Below are 14197 nucleotides of genomic sequence, written 5' to 3'. Positions count from 1 at the left end.
TCTGCTTGTGTATAGGAAAATGATTGATGTTTCAGTCACCTGTGTTCAGTTTTCTCTGTGTCTGTATGAATTGCTCTAAATGTTTTTCTGTAGCAATATTAGATGTTAATCAAATATTGAGAAATAAAATAACAGAACATGACTGTGTGTAGGGTGGGTGGGGAGATAGCAGTGTCTGGAGTCAAGAACAAAACAGATGCAAATAAAAGGAACGTGACAGTGGCGTTACCTCAGTGAACTCCTCTCCGTCCTCCTCCATCTGCTTTCCTCGCCGCCAGTGTTTCAGCAGCCACCTGAGTTTGACGTAGAAGAGGAAAATGTTCTGCTTCAAGGACCGGAGCTCCTGCTGCATCAGATGCTTCTCATCACTCCAGGTTCGCTCATGGAGGGTGTTTTGCAAAGCCAGGCTGTGCATCTCCAGTTCTTTCCACCTCAAGGCATAGAGGTGTTCCTCCTCCATCTTGAATGGAACAAAAGAGACAGTGTGACAAGCGGCTAATCCAATCCGTCCCCCAAACCAAACCAAGAGTCCCTGCAAACTGCCACTCAGTCTGTCGTGCTGCATATAAGACGGGAAACACAGGAGCCCCCAGAAGTCTAGTTTGATTAAGGGCTTCAGACGTTTCCTGTTGACAAAACCCCATGAAGCTTGTCATTCAGAAACAAGTGCTATTTCAAAACAAGGTATGGTGACAATTTTTCATTGCCAAGTCTCTCACGGTGTTTTACATGTCTCTAAACTCCTTCAGGAAAACCGTGTCTCAGAAGTGCGGCTTGCCGCTGACTTCAATCCCATGTAAGCAGATTCCATTTCCCCTCTGTACATGGGCTGGGCACTCAAACGCACATTAAATTGTAGAGAAGAAAGGAAGTGGAAATCCTTCCCCTCTACTTCCTGAACCCCCTGACCCCCCACAGCCCTGACAGAAGAGAACCCCAGCTGGTGGAGAGCACAGCAGGCTGGGTGGAAGGAATTCTTCCAAGTACGCAGGCCTCGACTGCATACAACAGCAAGGAAACAGAACAGTGGGTCTGAGAGCCTATTTCCATGCTTAAAGACTTGACACTCCTATTTGATGTGCATATCTCTTAGGAAAAGAAAAGTGTCACTGAAAAAGTATCATGCATCTCCACATTCAATTCCCGTTTTTTAAACACCCCTGGTATACACACTCTTCTAAGCAACAAACAATTATTGTGTATCAACACTAAAAAGCAAAAGAGTGAATAAGATACTGCTTTGCACATAGGGCACAAGAATAGCATCTATAAATAATATTTACAGTAGCTAAAGTGATACTATGGGATCAAAGCTTTGTGTTCTATAGACCAATAAAAGGTTCGAATGCCAGCCTGAAGGTGATCAGCTGTCCTCTCTTAACACTCCTTCTTATGCCAAAAACCAAGGAAGGGATTTATTTTTCTCTTTAAAGTACTAGATTAATTCTCAGAGGCCATGGGAATAGAACCACAGCTGCCGGAGGCCAATGTGCTGAAGGCCAGTGAAGAGTCAGAGGCAGCTCTGCAAAGGTCCACAGGTCTAAACAACAACTTGGTGGCTGTTCTCCTAATACCTGACCTTTATTGTAGTTTTGGCCGAAATAACAGAAAATAGGTGTTTATTCACCATCTCAGCAGCCCTCAGCATTCCACCACTGGTTCTCGCCTGTGGACACAACAGCAGCCTAGTGCACCAGACACCCAGCATCTGCAATTTCCTACTGATACGTCAACGTGGTATTTTTTTGTGTGGGGAAGTGTATTTAACATTTCACACTGGAGATGTAACAGTCATGGGATCTTTTGCACCATCTGGTTTGCGTTAGGTACATGACAACAGAAGAGGCAGTTAATCTATAACAGAGGTCAGTAATTAAAAAGAAGGGACGTCTGGTCTCTGGTCTCTTGGTCATTTACAGAACAAGAACAATGAGGAAGAGAGTTCATCTATTATCTAAGAAACAAAACTGCAAACATGTTCATGACTCAGTCTCCAAGACTTAACTTTGCCCTTGACATAATCAATTTAGAAAGTCCTGTAGTTTTATTTTCATTTCCAAGTCTTAGCCAACTAACTCGTGTGGGCAGGCTTCACTGGCCTCAGGGGCCATGCGAAGATAACGTGAGCCCCTTCGCCGCCCGGCTGCGGAGAGGCACTGAGACACTCGGACCCGCCTCCAGCACTGCGCCCAGGCCCTCCTGGAGAGCCTTCTTTTGTCTCCCTCACGTCTCCACTGCCCTTTCTAGCTCCTTCTGTTCCACGATTCCATGAACTCCCCAAGTCTCACAGCTCAGTCCTTTGCCCTCTGGGCACCTTGGGGGACACTTTTCCTTCCCTTCTGAACAAGCCTGAAGGACATCTGCTACCATGGGAAGCAATACTCCTTCACCATCAACCCACAAACTAGAAACACGTGGGCCCCGGACATTGTGCTAGCAGCATCTTCAGTGATAAACTCACTTTTCAAACAATTTTTGGTGCCATGCAAAACTTTTCTTGTTTAATTACTTGGGAATCTATCTTTCAAGTAATAGGGAATTATTTTCCTCTGATAATAAGATGTGCAACTTGACCCCTAAATCAAACACTTAAAAACTGAGTCATGCATGTAGTGGTACAAGTTGGCAGAAAGTATTTAGATCTTGGCATTCGGCCCTGCCTTCCCTAAGCTGCGAGGTACAGAGAAGGCACTCACTCCTTTAATCAGTTTGTGACCCACTTAAATCACCTGGCCTCAGTCAACATGGGGGCCTATGTGTAGCACACATTCCTTGCCAAAGTAAGTTCTTAGATACACCAGGACTTTATTTGCATAGGATATTTATTTTAAAACACCAAGGCTGCTCTCTTCAAGATCAACTGCTTTGCTTTGTTTGGTTTTAAAGACACAACTATCTTTGAAGAACAAATACAAAGGGGAAGAGCAGCTGCAGCAATTCTGAACCTAGATATCTGTCCACAACTTAATTAGGTTTGGGGTGGCAGGGACTGGGCCGTTCTCATGGATGTCCAGGGCGAGGAGTGCCCACATCTGCGAATTCCTTCTACTCGGAACTCTGGGGAAGGATTTGCGGATAAAAGGTAATTAGCCAGTACCAGGTTATTCGAGAGTAGAGCGGTTAATCAGGCCACAGCTCAAGTTGTGGCAGTTTTCTGAACGCAATGGCTTAGGGTGAGGTTGATGATTTTTCTATCAGAAAATTCACCCAACATTAGCAGAGGTGACAGACACACTTTTCTGTCCAGTTGCACTTAGGCTCTTACTTGATGTTAGGCTGGTACTGCTGCAGGAAAGTTTAGATTACGTATGAGGAAGGCCTTGCTGAGACCACAGTGTAAGATGCTGAAAAGCATGTGCCAGAGCAGAAAGGTAGAGTTATCTTTAGGGGCATCTGAGACGGGACAGCTCTACTGGGTGACCTTCCCATAGGTGCCCGGGAGTCTAGCAGCCTGTACGCAACAGACAGCCTTCTTTGAAAATGCATCGTGGCATTTCTCCTTTGGGGCTGTGCAGTTCACGAAGCGGTTATGCTGAAAAATCCGTGTTAAATATTTACCTTATGGATCTTGTTTGTAAATGTCTCTGTCTCCTCTTGATGCAGTCTGGCCGCCTGCACGAGCTGACCCTGTAGCTCCTCTATGGATACACTCTGCTCAGGTAAAACAGAGGGGCCCCTGAGCTGATCGGTGGGATAAAGGAAGGGGTTTAGTGGAAATGAGAACTCTGCCTGAGGCGACGACGCAGGACAGACATCTGCACAAGCTGGGGACACACACGGAGCGACACAGCATGTGTGGGTGCTGCAGCAGTGGAGTGACTGTGGCAGCTCCCCTGGGGTTTCCCTCTAGACCCCACAGCTCCCCGAGTTACCTGGGGAGGGACAGCTCCACCTGCCCTGCATCTCTTACCCCGGAGGGGAGCGGGCAGCTTCCCCCACCACCACAACCACAAACCAGACTGAGAGGAGGAGGCCAAAGTACACCAGAGGTGTCCTTGCTCCCACAGTGGCTTCTGGACGCTGGGATGGGCAGAGCCGACTATGACCGAGGCAAGCATGACCACCTATTACGCGTCAGCCTCTTGGATTCCGTCCCCAAGTCATGGGGTCTTTCTGAGTTGCATAATTAATTTTTTCATATGCTTTCTTATTAGAGTTTTTCCTGCTCAGCCGAGGGTGTCTTTATCGAGGTGATCTGACCCCGATGCTCAGGGCAATAGGGTGGGGGTTCATCAATGCACAGAGATGCACGGTTTCAGGCCTCCCAATTGCACATGTTGCCTAAGGAGAATCGCACAAAGATGTACTTACTACATTTAAAGACAGGTGGTGGAATCTGTATCATGACTTTTATTGGTCAAGTCTACCTTTTATGTTCTAATGCCATGACAGAGGAGTCAGTGTCACTACTTTTGAAATAAAATGTGCTTTCTGGAGATGGAGACACTGTTATGCTAAAAATCTCAGGCATCATCAAAATTTAAGCATGACACTTTATCCAATGGATTATGCTACTTGAAGACAGGTGATTTATAGAACTGGGTATTCGAGTAGATTGTTGCAATAAAATACGTGCTGTTTCACTGGTTCATTCTGAGTCTCTTTAACTCATCTACTACTTCTCCCTGAGGATACTGTTTGCTCCTACTAATCTGATGGTACCTGGGTAGTCAAGAGTGAAGATTACACCCTAAGAACAGAAAATGCAAAAAATAAAAGAGCAGAGCACTTTGCTTAGCATTGGGGACATGAGAAAGGGGTATTAAGGAAAGAAGAACAGAGACAGAAAATCAGACACTGGGGATGCACCAAGTTTGGCTAAAATTTTGAAAACTAGAGATTTAAACATCCTATTTTCAGAAAACTCAAGAACTTCTGAGAGCATTAAATGCTTCTTTGCTTTGCTAGTTGTTCGAGACTATTCGAGTCTTTTATACATATGAAGCATTGTTTGGGGTTCTGTGAAAAGATGCATTTCCCTCCATGCTGAATTGACCTCAATGACTAACTTTTCATTTCTAAAAGTTCTATTACTTAAAAAATATGTGTGGTCTTTTAGGATGGTGACATACTGTTGTCCTGTTTGGTTGCCTTTAGTAACTGTGAACGCACTTAGCTGATAGCGTCCATCTGAAAATTCTATTATCTGCAGTCTTAGGGTTGAATCCTATTTGCCGTGTCTGCCAACTCGTGTTCCTGCTGGACGTTACTGGCTTGTGACTTCATCTCCTGGGGGCGCTTACCCACGGATCTGGTATGGATCTGGGTGGAGGATGTGCCTCCAGACTGGTTTCCTGTTTGCTGGAGCTCGCAGTATGACATAAATCCCTTTCCTTGGGGATTCCCAGACCAAACTGGTACCATCAATTCAAAGCCTGAGCCTGGGTGAGGCCAGCTCTGCCCTCCCACTCCTGACCCAGAGCTCCTGCTGGGGAAACAAGTATCCACACTGCCTCCTCGCTCCCTGCCCCAGGGCCAGCAGGCAAATGCTTCTCTGGCTCATTGATTTCCTTTCTTTCCCTGTGATGTCAGGCCCCATCCTCTGTTCCTTTGGAGCTGCTGAAACCCAAGGCTCCCAGTTACCAGTTCTGGCAACAATCTCCCTAAGCCACCCACGCAAGGGCCACAGAGGCCGTTCTGGGTCTCAACTGTTTGTCTGTTTGTTTTTGTTTTGAGACAGGGTCTCACTCTGTCACCCAGGCTGGAGTGCAGTGGCGCGATCTGGGCTCACTGCAACCTCCACCTCCCGGGCTCAAGCAATTCTCCTGCCTCAGCCTCCCGAGCAGCTGGGATTACAGGTGCTGCCACCACATCCGGCTAATTTTTGTATTTTTAGTAGAGATAGGGTTTCACCATGTTGGTCAGGCTGGTCTGGAATTTCTGACCTCAAGTGATCCGCCTGCCTCAGCCTCCCGAAGTGCTGAGATTCTAGGCGTGAGCCACCGTGCCTGGCCTTCTGGGTCCCAATTCTACAATCAATTCCAACTCTTGAAGATTCCCCTACATTTCCTGGGAATTCAGCAATGTATTCAAGAGGATACTTCGTATTTTATGCAGTGTTTTATTCAGTATTTATTGAGCACCTCCAGTGCTAGGCACCATCTAAAGCGTGGGGGATACAGCGTTAACACGGTGGCCACAGCTGCCCTCGGGGCTTCCCTCCTGTCTCAGGTGCTCCGTGCAGAACTGTTTCCAGGTCACCTAGGCTGCCCTCCTGCCAGCTTTACTTTCCAGCTACACATCACTCTACAAACTCAAAATGTAAAAATCCTCCTTATTTAATGCATTAGGGGCTAGCCAAAAGCTTTATGAGGTGTAAAAACAGACATCCTAATCAAGCGTATTGTTTAAGAAAAGCAAAGATCTGTTAGTTTAGTTTCTACAGACTGCATGACTGTTTGAACCACACCTTTGAAGAGTCACAGAAAAGGAAGTCCTACAGGTCTGTTCACCGGGGCAGTCGGGTTCACCTGCGATGGCTCCAGTGTCGTCTCTGTAGACTGCTGCCTGCTCACAAGCAGACACGCCTGGATCCTCCTGATCTATCAGAAGTTTCATTTTCCTTTATTGCCCATTTTCGCTAAGGCAATACTAAAACTCCCACGGACAACTGCTCCTAGCTGGGATGCCAGCGTCACTCCAATGTTACAAAAAACATACGAACATGCTATGGCAAAAGGTTCAGCCTAAAATTACTCTACTGCCACACAACTGCACACGACCACATACACCTGGAGAAAAGTTTCACATAACACATAATGTCTTCTAAATAAATATTTCCCTTTACCACCCAATCCCCAAAGGTTTGAGTCTAAAAAAAACCGTTCTTTGTTCACTTACCTAGGATTCTGATTATACATCAAATTCATTTTGATCTCCCTATTAAAGCAGCTTATCTAAACCACCACCACCCTCGCTTGTTTCCGAGGCTGCTGAGACACTAGTCTTGATAACCATAACCATTCTCCCCACATCAGTGTTCTGAAACTCCCGCCCGTGTCTTCCCCAATACAGCTGCATCCCACACTGACTGACAAAGGCTAACTTCCCCAACTCCAGAGAAAGTGGCTTATAAATTACTTCCCACACCTACGAAGATTAACTTCACAATCTCAAACACAAACAGAAAAGCAAGGCTTTTCACGGCCGTCACTAGAGTGCCTGGCAATACTACTCCTGCATTAGGACAATTCCATCACCAAGACCACGGCTTCATTTTCTGGAGGGTTCCATTTTGTCCTGGCCAGTTTTGCAACCACTTATTTCAAAAGCAGTACATGAGGCCAACACATGTGTGCAAATACTTGGCATAAAACCCCACGTAACTTCCTTGTGGCTGGCATTTCACAGCTGAGGCACGTGGGATCGTGAGTGCTTTGTGTGCTTCCTTGATGGAAGGATAAAAGCAGGCACTGAGGAGAAGAGCTCTTTGAGATTTCTGACCCAGAAACTCAATCCTCTGGGCACAGTCCTAGTCTCCTTTATATCTGAAATCCGACCAGCGTCCGTGCATGGCTACTTCTCATTCAGGACTATTTTTAACGTGCCTCACACATTCCAAACCATTCCACACACCACTCTCTCTTAACAAATGCGAATGTCTCACGTTTGATGGGAACCCCAGGGAGCCAAGTCAGGGAAGAGTCCAGGGCCTAGTATGAGCATCTCGCTAGTATCTCCTGAGAAGAGCAGGCAGCAGGAACACTTGTCCTGAAGTCTGTTATTTTTTTAGCAGTTCATTTTTGCGTGGTTGCATTGATGTATTAGTGGGTGTCCGTGGGTTCTGACTTCAGTTTGCTCTGGCTGTGGCTGTAAGAATGCTGGCCTTGGAGAGGCCGCCCCTTTCCCAGGTTTAGTGAATGATGGCGTTTGAGCAGCAGGGCTCCTCCACTGCCCAGATTTGCAATTTGCTAAAATGTGTCATGTGTAAGAATGCACTTCTTTTTCTCCTCTTTAATGTTGTAACTGCTGTTGCTGGTACAACTATGAGTAGCAGTCACAGTTTTGGTCTGGCCAAAATGCCTCAATCTTTCAAACTAATAACTTACCCCTTTCCCCAAATATACAAATCCATAAGGCAAAAGACACAGAGGCGTTTGTAAGTGCAGCTTGAGACATGAATCCTCTTTAAAAGCTTCCGCTCAAATATGGAAAGTTTCTTCTTTGACGCTGTGATACTAGGTGTGCTATTGGGGCCCCTCCCACACCGCCGAGGAGCTACGGGCAGACAGCTAAAGGGGATCCACGCAGGGACAGTCGTGGTTGGCCTGAGGGCAAAACTGGTGGTTATTTCAAGGGAAACGTAGAAGGGAGCAAAGAAAGCTATTGGCAGCACCTCCAGCTCCAGCCCGGCCTCAGTCTGCGCGAAGGTGTGGGCGCTGTCTTTCCCTCAGTTACTCCAGCCGGGTCTGCAGGAGTCTCCGGCCGGGCTGCTGGGCTGACTTATGGGAGCTTTGTGTACTGTTTCCATTAGAGCTTCATGGGAAAGCAATTGTTGGCAGCAAATTCAGGGATGTTCTCATTAAAAGGCTTTTAAGAGTTCTGCTCCCCAGAATTATCCATTGTACAATTCTTTAACACAATGTCATATTCAAAGACCAAACTAACAAGGCTGTCAGAGTGACATTCACACCAGGGACAGGGCTGCCTCTCCCGACCCAGGCTCTGCGACAGATCCACATCCAGCTCCTCTAATAAAAGGAAACACTGTGGAGATTCCAAGTGGCTCCAGAACATGCCTTATTAAAAAATAAAATAAAATAAAATAGGATGTGTTTGCAGCATAACTGAGTTTTCTCTTCTGTGTGAAATGTCTTTGTGAATAAAAAACATCAGAACGAGGAAAGTTTGTTTAAAACTGCTGATTCATATTGCTTCCCCTTCTAGGAAATGATGCTCCCTAGATCTGGCCTTTCACTACGGAGACTTTTAGCTTTCTTGTTAAAATATACAAAATTAAAGGAAGCTACATGGATGTGGTGCCATTCCATGGCAAGACTGCGGCCGTACAATTAGTCGTTAGAGTGACTCTTTAGAAACGCACGCAGGGGTCAGTGCAGGGCTCTCCCACCGCTCCAGATCAGGCCCCTCCGGGGATGTGCTGGGGAGTGGGGGCTACAGCTGGCTGAAGGCTGCTCTAGACCCAGTTCTGCCACCAACCAGGAGGAGAGTTTACTGCCAAGCCGCTTCACTTCTCGGGCTTCATTTTTCTCATCCGCAGAATGAGAGACTTCATCTGTAGACCTGCTGTTCCCTTCTGAGCTGCAGTGTTCGGAGATCCTGTGCTGTCATGTGGCACCAGCTCACTCTGCTAATCTACTTCTTGTGAAGCTTTATTGTCCCTCAGTATTTGGTTTGCTTCAACTCAGTATGCTTCTCTCTCCCAAATCACTCCCAGTTTCTGAAGCTATGCTATGCATTCATGATGGTGACAACTTATCACTGTTCCAGGTTACACAATAAGGACCTAGGAAGAATCCGGGAGGAGAGCTGTCTGATACAGGCTCTAACTGCACACAGCTATGTGTGACACGCCTTGAAGGGCAGAACACTTGGAAAGGGAGATGCAGTTCCTGTAAAACCAGCCATCAAAGGGAAGGGGGCCGCCCTGTGTAGCCAGAGCTGTGGTTCCAGAAACAGCCCGTGGCAAAGGAAGAGCTACAGTGGGAAGGGAAAACTGGCCCCTGACTAGGGGAGCTATGACACTTTCCCCTTGGCAGTCCCCAGTGGCAGGACATTGCATTCTCTATTTCTAATCCTACTTTACACTGACACAGCATTTGGACTTTTAAAGGTGCTTCCTCATTCAATAGCTCCTTGGGAACCCCCTCTTCCTCTCCCGGGTGGGGTGGCCTGCATCTAAGAGCTTTCACTCTTCCAGGCTTCTGACAACAGTTCCAACCATGGTCCCTGTGGCGGCTGCAGCCTTGTGTACACCGGGTTACTGTGGGGACACAGCCTGCGAAGGGTGCCCACAGGTCAGGAGTGAGCCTCCCTGATTCTACCAACTGACTGGCAGCATCACTGGACACCGTGGGATGGTCACACGAGACACAGGCAACAAAGAACCGAAAAAGGGGAGCCCTAAGGGGAGTTTCCTCCAGAGCAGGGAAGACCGGGCTGAGTTTTCATCCCTGTTCTCTGCGATTGGACAAGAAGCCCCTGCGCGCTCAACTATCAGCGGACCTCCAGGGGCTCCCGGTCTGCGGAAACAGGAGGTGGACAGTGCCTGCGGTGAGCTGTCCCTCTGTCTGACAAGCACAGCAGTTCACCGCATGCACCTGCACACACCTGCCTGTCCCAGTGCACACCATGGGTTTGCTGCCACGTTAGTTCCACCTAGTTCCACCTCCTCCTGCCATGTTCCCTCAGGGCCTTGTCCGGGACAGAAAAACGTCAGGCAGCCAGCCACACAGAAAAAGGAAGGGGGCGGGGATTGCTTGCCCACGCTGACCTCCAGACTGAAGCAGGTCTGGCCTCCCAGCCCATGGCTCCCGGCGTCCCCGTCTGCGCGGCGGTGCAGCTCCCGTGCACTTCGGAGGCGCAGGCTCTCCCGCTCGTCCCCTCGGGCCGGCCCGAGCTGCCACTCCAGCTGCTCTCTCAGTCTGGACTGCTAGGTGCACGGGAGGGATTTGTTTTTTTTACCATTGTAAACAAACAAACAAACAAACAACAACAACAAAAAAAAAACAAAGGACAAGAGGGTGGAGGCAGGGAGAGGGGATAAAGAAAACAAAAATGGATAAGGGAGACGACTGAGAAAACGCCCAAAAAACAGCACGAATAGAAACACCAGCTTAAAGACAGCCGCGGACGGAAGTGAAGAGAACAGACCCGAGATGAGAATGAGCAAAAGGGCGGGTGGACACATCCGAAAAGCAAAAGAGAAAGTGGGGGTGCAAAACACTGGTTACGGGGCACATGCGATGACGATGCGTGAATCCAGAACCCAACTGCAAGCACGCTACCCGTGAAGGAAACGGAAAACGAGGCTCTTCCTTCCTTACTTGTGGGTTGAGCAGCCAAAGCCACAGTCCAGGGCGGCAGCTGGGCCATGCACCCAGGCGAGGCTAGGACAGCAGTCCTCGGAGGCCCTCCGCGCCCTCCCCAGCGGCGGCAGGGCGGCAGGAGCCAGCAGAGCTTTTCCACCAAAACCATCCTTCTCAGCACCGCGCTCCTCGCCCGCTTTGGCTGATCCTCCAGCGGGAATGGGGGCCTGGGCTGCCTAGGGCCTTGGACTGCACTGTGTCCCTTGAAACACACCCAGGAAGGGACGTGCTTGGTAGCGAGTCTGCTAATTATCCTGACTGTGACATGCGTTTGTCTTAGCCTCCTCACGGCTTCTTCAGCGTGTGGCTGGTTGGTTGAGATACCAAGAGAGGAGCAAGGCCGGCCTGCGTCGAGCCCTATCGCTTCCACTGGGCTTAGCCTCGTGTCTGGGAGGGCCTCTAAACCATGAGCCGTGGCGCAGTTAAAAATAAGACAGGAAAAAGAAAAAAGAAACAAGGCAATACAAGAAAACTTAAAAAAAAACCAAAAAACAAAAAAAACGGAGCCCAACCAAGAGAGAGGATCCGGTTGCCCCGGAGGCTTTAGTACAATGCAGGTTTGAAATCATAACCAAGCAGCCGTGAGCAGCGCGAGCCCGAGTGCAGCAATGCCAGCGAGAAGGAGGAAGAGCGAGGCGGAGCAGGGAGGCGAAGCCACGAGCCCCCTTACCTGCAAGTCTGGGCCCAGCTCCTTCCCCAGGTTCCCGATGGGGGAGTCCCGGGACACGGAAGTCACAGTGGAGAGGAAGCTAGAGGACTCTGTGAGGTGGGGCAAGGGGGACAGGCCATCCCCAATGCGGTTCACCTGCTCCAGGAAGGCCTGAAGCTCTTTCTTGAAAGACTTCATCTTGGCGTTGATGGTCCCCAGCAGGTGAGGCTCCTGCTGGTCCCCCTCGCCCTGCTCCTCTTCACCCTGGAGGCCAGGCCCCGGCGAGGGTGCACCGCCCTGCAGCCCCGCATGGTGGAGGAAGCTGTCGGTGTCCGCGATGAGGTGCTCCACCGTCCGCTCTAGCCGCTGGGCCTCGTGTTTTAGGGTCACTAGGCACTCGGAGTCCTCCCGGGCCTTCAGCAGCTCCGTGGCGCACGGCTCGCTGGCCTCCGAGGGCTTCCCGCTCCCGAAGCCCGACGTCTTCTCCAACATCTCCTCCGAGTCACTCTCCCCGCCAACGGGACCTTCCCGCTTGGGCTGGGGCAGGCGGCTCTCCTCGCCTTCACTCTCCTTCTTGCCTGCGTCACTCTCGGCATCGCTGTCCCGGGGACTGGGGGCACGCAGCCCCAGGTGGGCTGCCAGGTCGCAGCGCTGGATGTTGGACAGCAGCGCGTGGTTCTCGTGCTGCAGTTTGAGCACCTTGCCGCTGAGCTCGCTGATCTGCAGCCTGGCTGACTTCAGCTCCTCCTGCAGGGGGGCCCCACCCCCGGCACCAGGACTCGCCCCCTCCCCGAGCCAGCCCGGCTCCCGAGGAGGCTCCAACTTGAACTTGCTGAGCTCGTGGGTCAGCTGTCGGTTGTGGGCTTCGATCTCGGAGATGGACCTCCGGAGCAGCTCCGCCTCCTCTTCCACAAACTGCAGGTGGCGGCGGAGCTCCGTGGAGGACTCCAGGGAGTCGCCGAAGGGTGAGGTAGGAATGCTGGGTGCGTGGTCCCGGCCCAGGCCCTCCCGCTCCTGCTGGCCCCGCATGTCCTCCATCTCTGCCTTGAGGCCACGGTTCTCCACCTCCAGCTCCACGATCTTCCGGCCCAAGATGTTGGCTTCCTCCTCCACCAGCTTCAGCCGCAGCTTCAGCTCGGCCTCGCGGGTGCTGGGGGGCCCGCCTGCTTCCCCCGTGGGCAGGGGGCTGTCCACATCCCCATAGAGGGACTTGTACTTCTGGAGCTCCTGCTCCAGCTCGTCCTTCTCCCTTCCTAGCTTGGCCATCTTTTTGCGCATCAGGAAGGCTTCCTCTTTGGCAAACTGGAGCTGGCACCTCAAATCGGCACTGTCATCCTGCCAGGAGAGAACAGCCCGGGAGAAGGGTTATTTGAAAATACCACATGTTCGTGTTTTTCATGATTCCCCTCACACCTCGCCCCCAATGCACACAAACATCAAACACCGATCTTCCGGCGGTGCCGTTGAGTTACACAGAGGAAGAGCAAGACAAAGCAGAGGTGGGCCTGGGGGCTTTGTGGAGGGGCCTGTGAAAGGCCTACAGTTTGTTGCTTTGCCACAGAAACAAAAGAAACAAAAAAAGTTAGTTTGGAAAAAAAAAGTGCACGTGGAAATCATCATACAAGTTACGAGCGAAGAAGGGAAAACGAAATGCGGCCCAAAACCCAGCGAGAATGCGCAACCCCTCACTGCTCTGTGGATCCCATCTGGTTACTCACCAGCACCAGTGAGAGGCAGCAGGACCCCTCACCAAGGCCTGGTGCAGGCAGACAGGGCTCAGAGCATCTTCCACCCTGCTGCCCTCACCACCTCCAATGTGCAGACCTCCTTCTTTCAAAGTGCCCGGCAATCCACGAGGTCTGACCAGGATGGGGAAGTCAGGCCACCCCAAATAAGAGCTCAGCTTTCCCCTGGTTTCCCAAGGTACCTGAGACAGAGCAATTCGCTTCTCCCCATCCCGGTCTCCCCAGCCCTAATGTCCCACAAGAATGACATGACAAAAAAAAAAAAAAAAAATGAAGCATGAGCATAAGGGTGCTTGGAAGTCCAGGCGCGTACTGAGTCAGTACTGAGCTCTGGGTACACACTGGGTACTGCACACCCAGCCACCTGGGCTCCTTGCAGCCTCTTGCCATGCAAGTGCAACTTCAGAGCCTTTGCTTATGTTCCTTTCCCTTTAGTTGCTGTAACACAGCAGGAAATTAAACTCGGAGACCCAAGGCAAGGAGTTAAATGTTGGATAGTCAAGTGTATCAAAATCTGAGAAGTGTCCTCATAGGACTTCCAGAGGGTTCTGGAGGATCCTCAAAGCTGACTCTGCTGTTCACAGCCTACAATACTTGGCTGAGGTCAGAACGGCACTTTTTGGATCCACTGGAAAGTCAACTCTGCTTTGCAGGGCTGGTCTCCTTGTTTTGAAGCCAGATGAACTCCCCATTTTGGTTTTGCAAAAACGTTTTACTATTCACATTCAGCAGATGGGAAAAATAACCGATTTCAC

General features: G+C 50.1%; 1 protein-coding gene across 1 annotated transcript in view; it reads right to left on the bottom strand.

Moving 5' to 3' along the window:
• MTCL1 (microtubule crosslinking factor 1) overlaps positions 1 to 14197 on the bottom strand; it is a 123953-nt gene that overhangs the window by 35034 nt on the left and 74722 nt on the right. Inside the window, exons 5-8 of the mRNA XM_026456009.1 lie at positions 11719 to 13032; positions 10454 to 10612; positions 3559 to 3681; positions 230 to 460 (exon numbers count right to left, since the gene is read on the bottom strand). Of these exons, the coding sequence (XP_026311794.1) occupies positions 230 to 460; positions 3559 to 3681; positions 10454 to 10612; positions 11719 to 13032 (1827 nt within the window). The remainder of the gene's footprint in view (positions 1 to 229; positions 461 to 3558; positions 3682 to 10453; positions 10613 to 11718; positions 13033 to 14197) is intronic.

The sequence above is a fragment of the Piliocolobus tephrosceles genome, chromosome 18 (genome assembly GCF_002776525.5).
Source record: "Piliocolobus tephrosceles isolate RC106 chromosome 18, ASM277652v3, whole genome shotgun sequence".
NCBI lineage: Eukaryota > Metazoa > Chordata > Mammalia > Primates > Cercopithecidae > Piliocolobus > Piliocolobus tephrosceles.
Note: the sequence above shows the minus strand (reverse complement) of the source record. Positions and strands in the feature narration are given on the sequence as shown.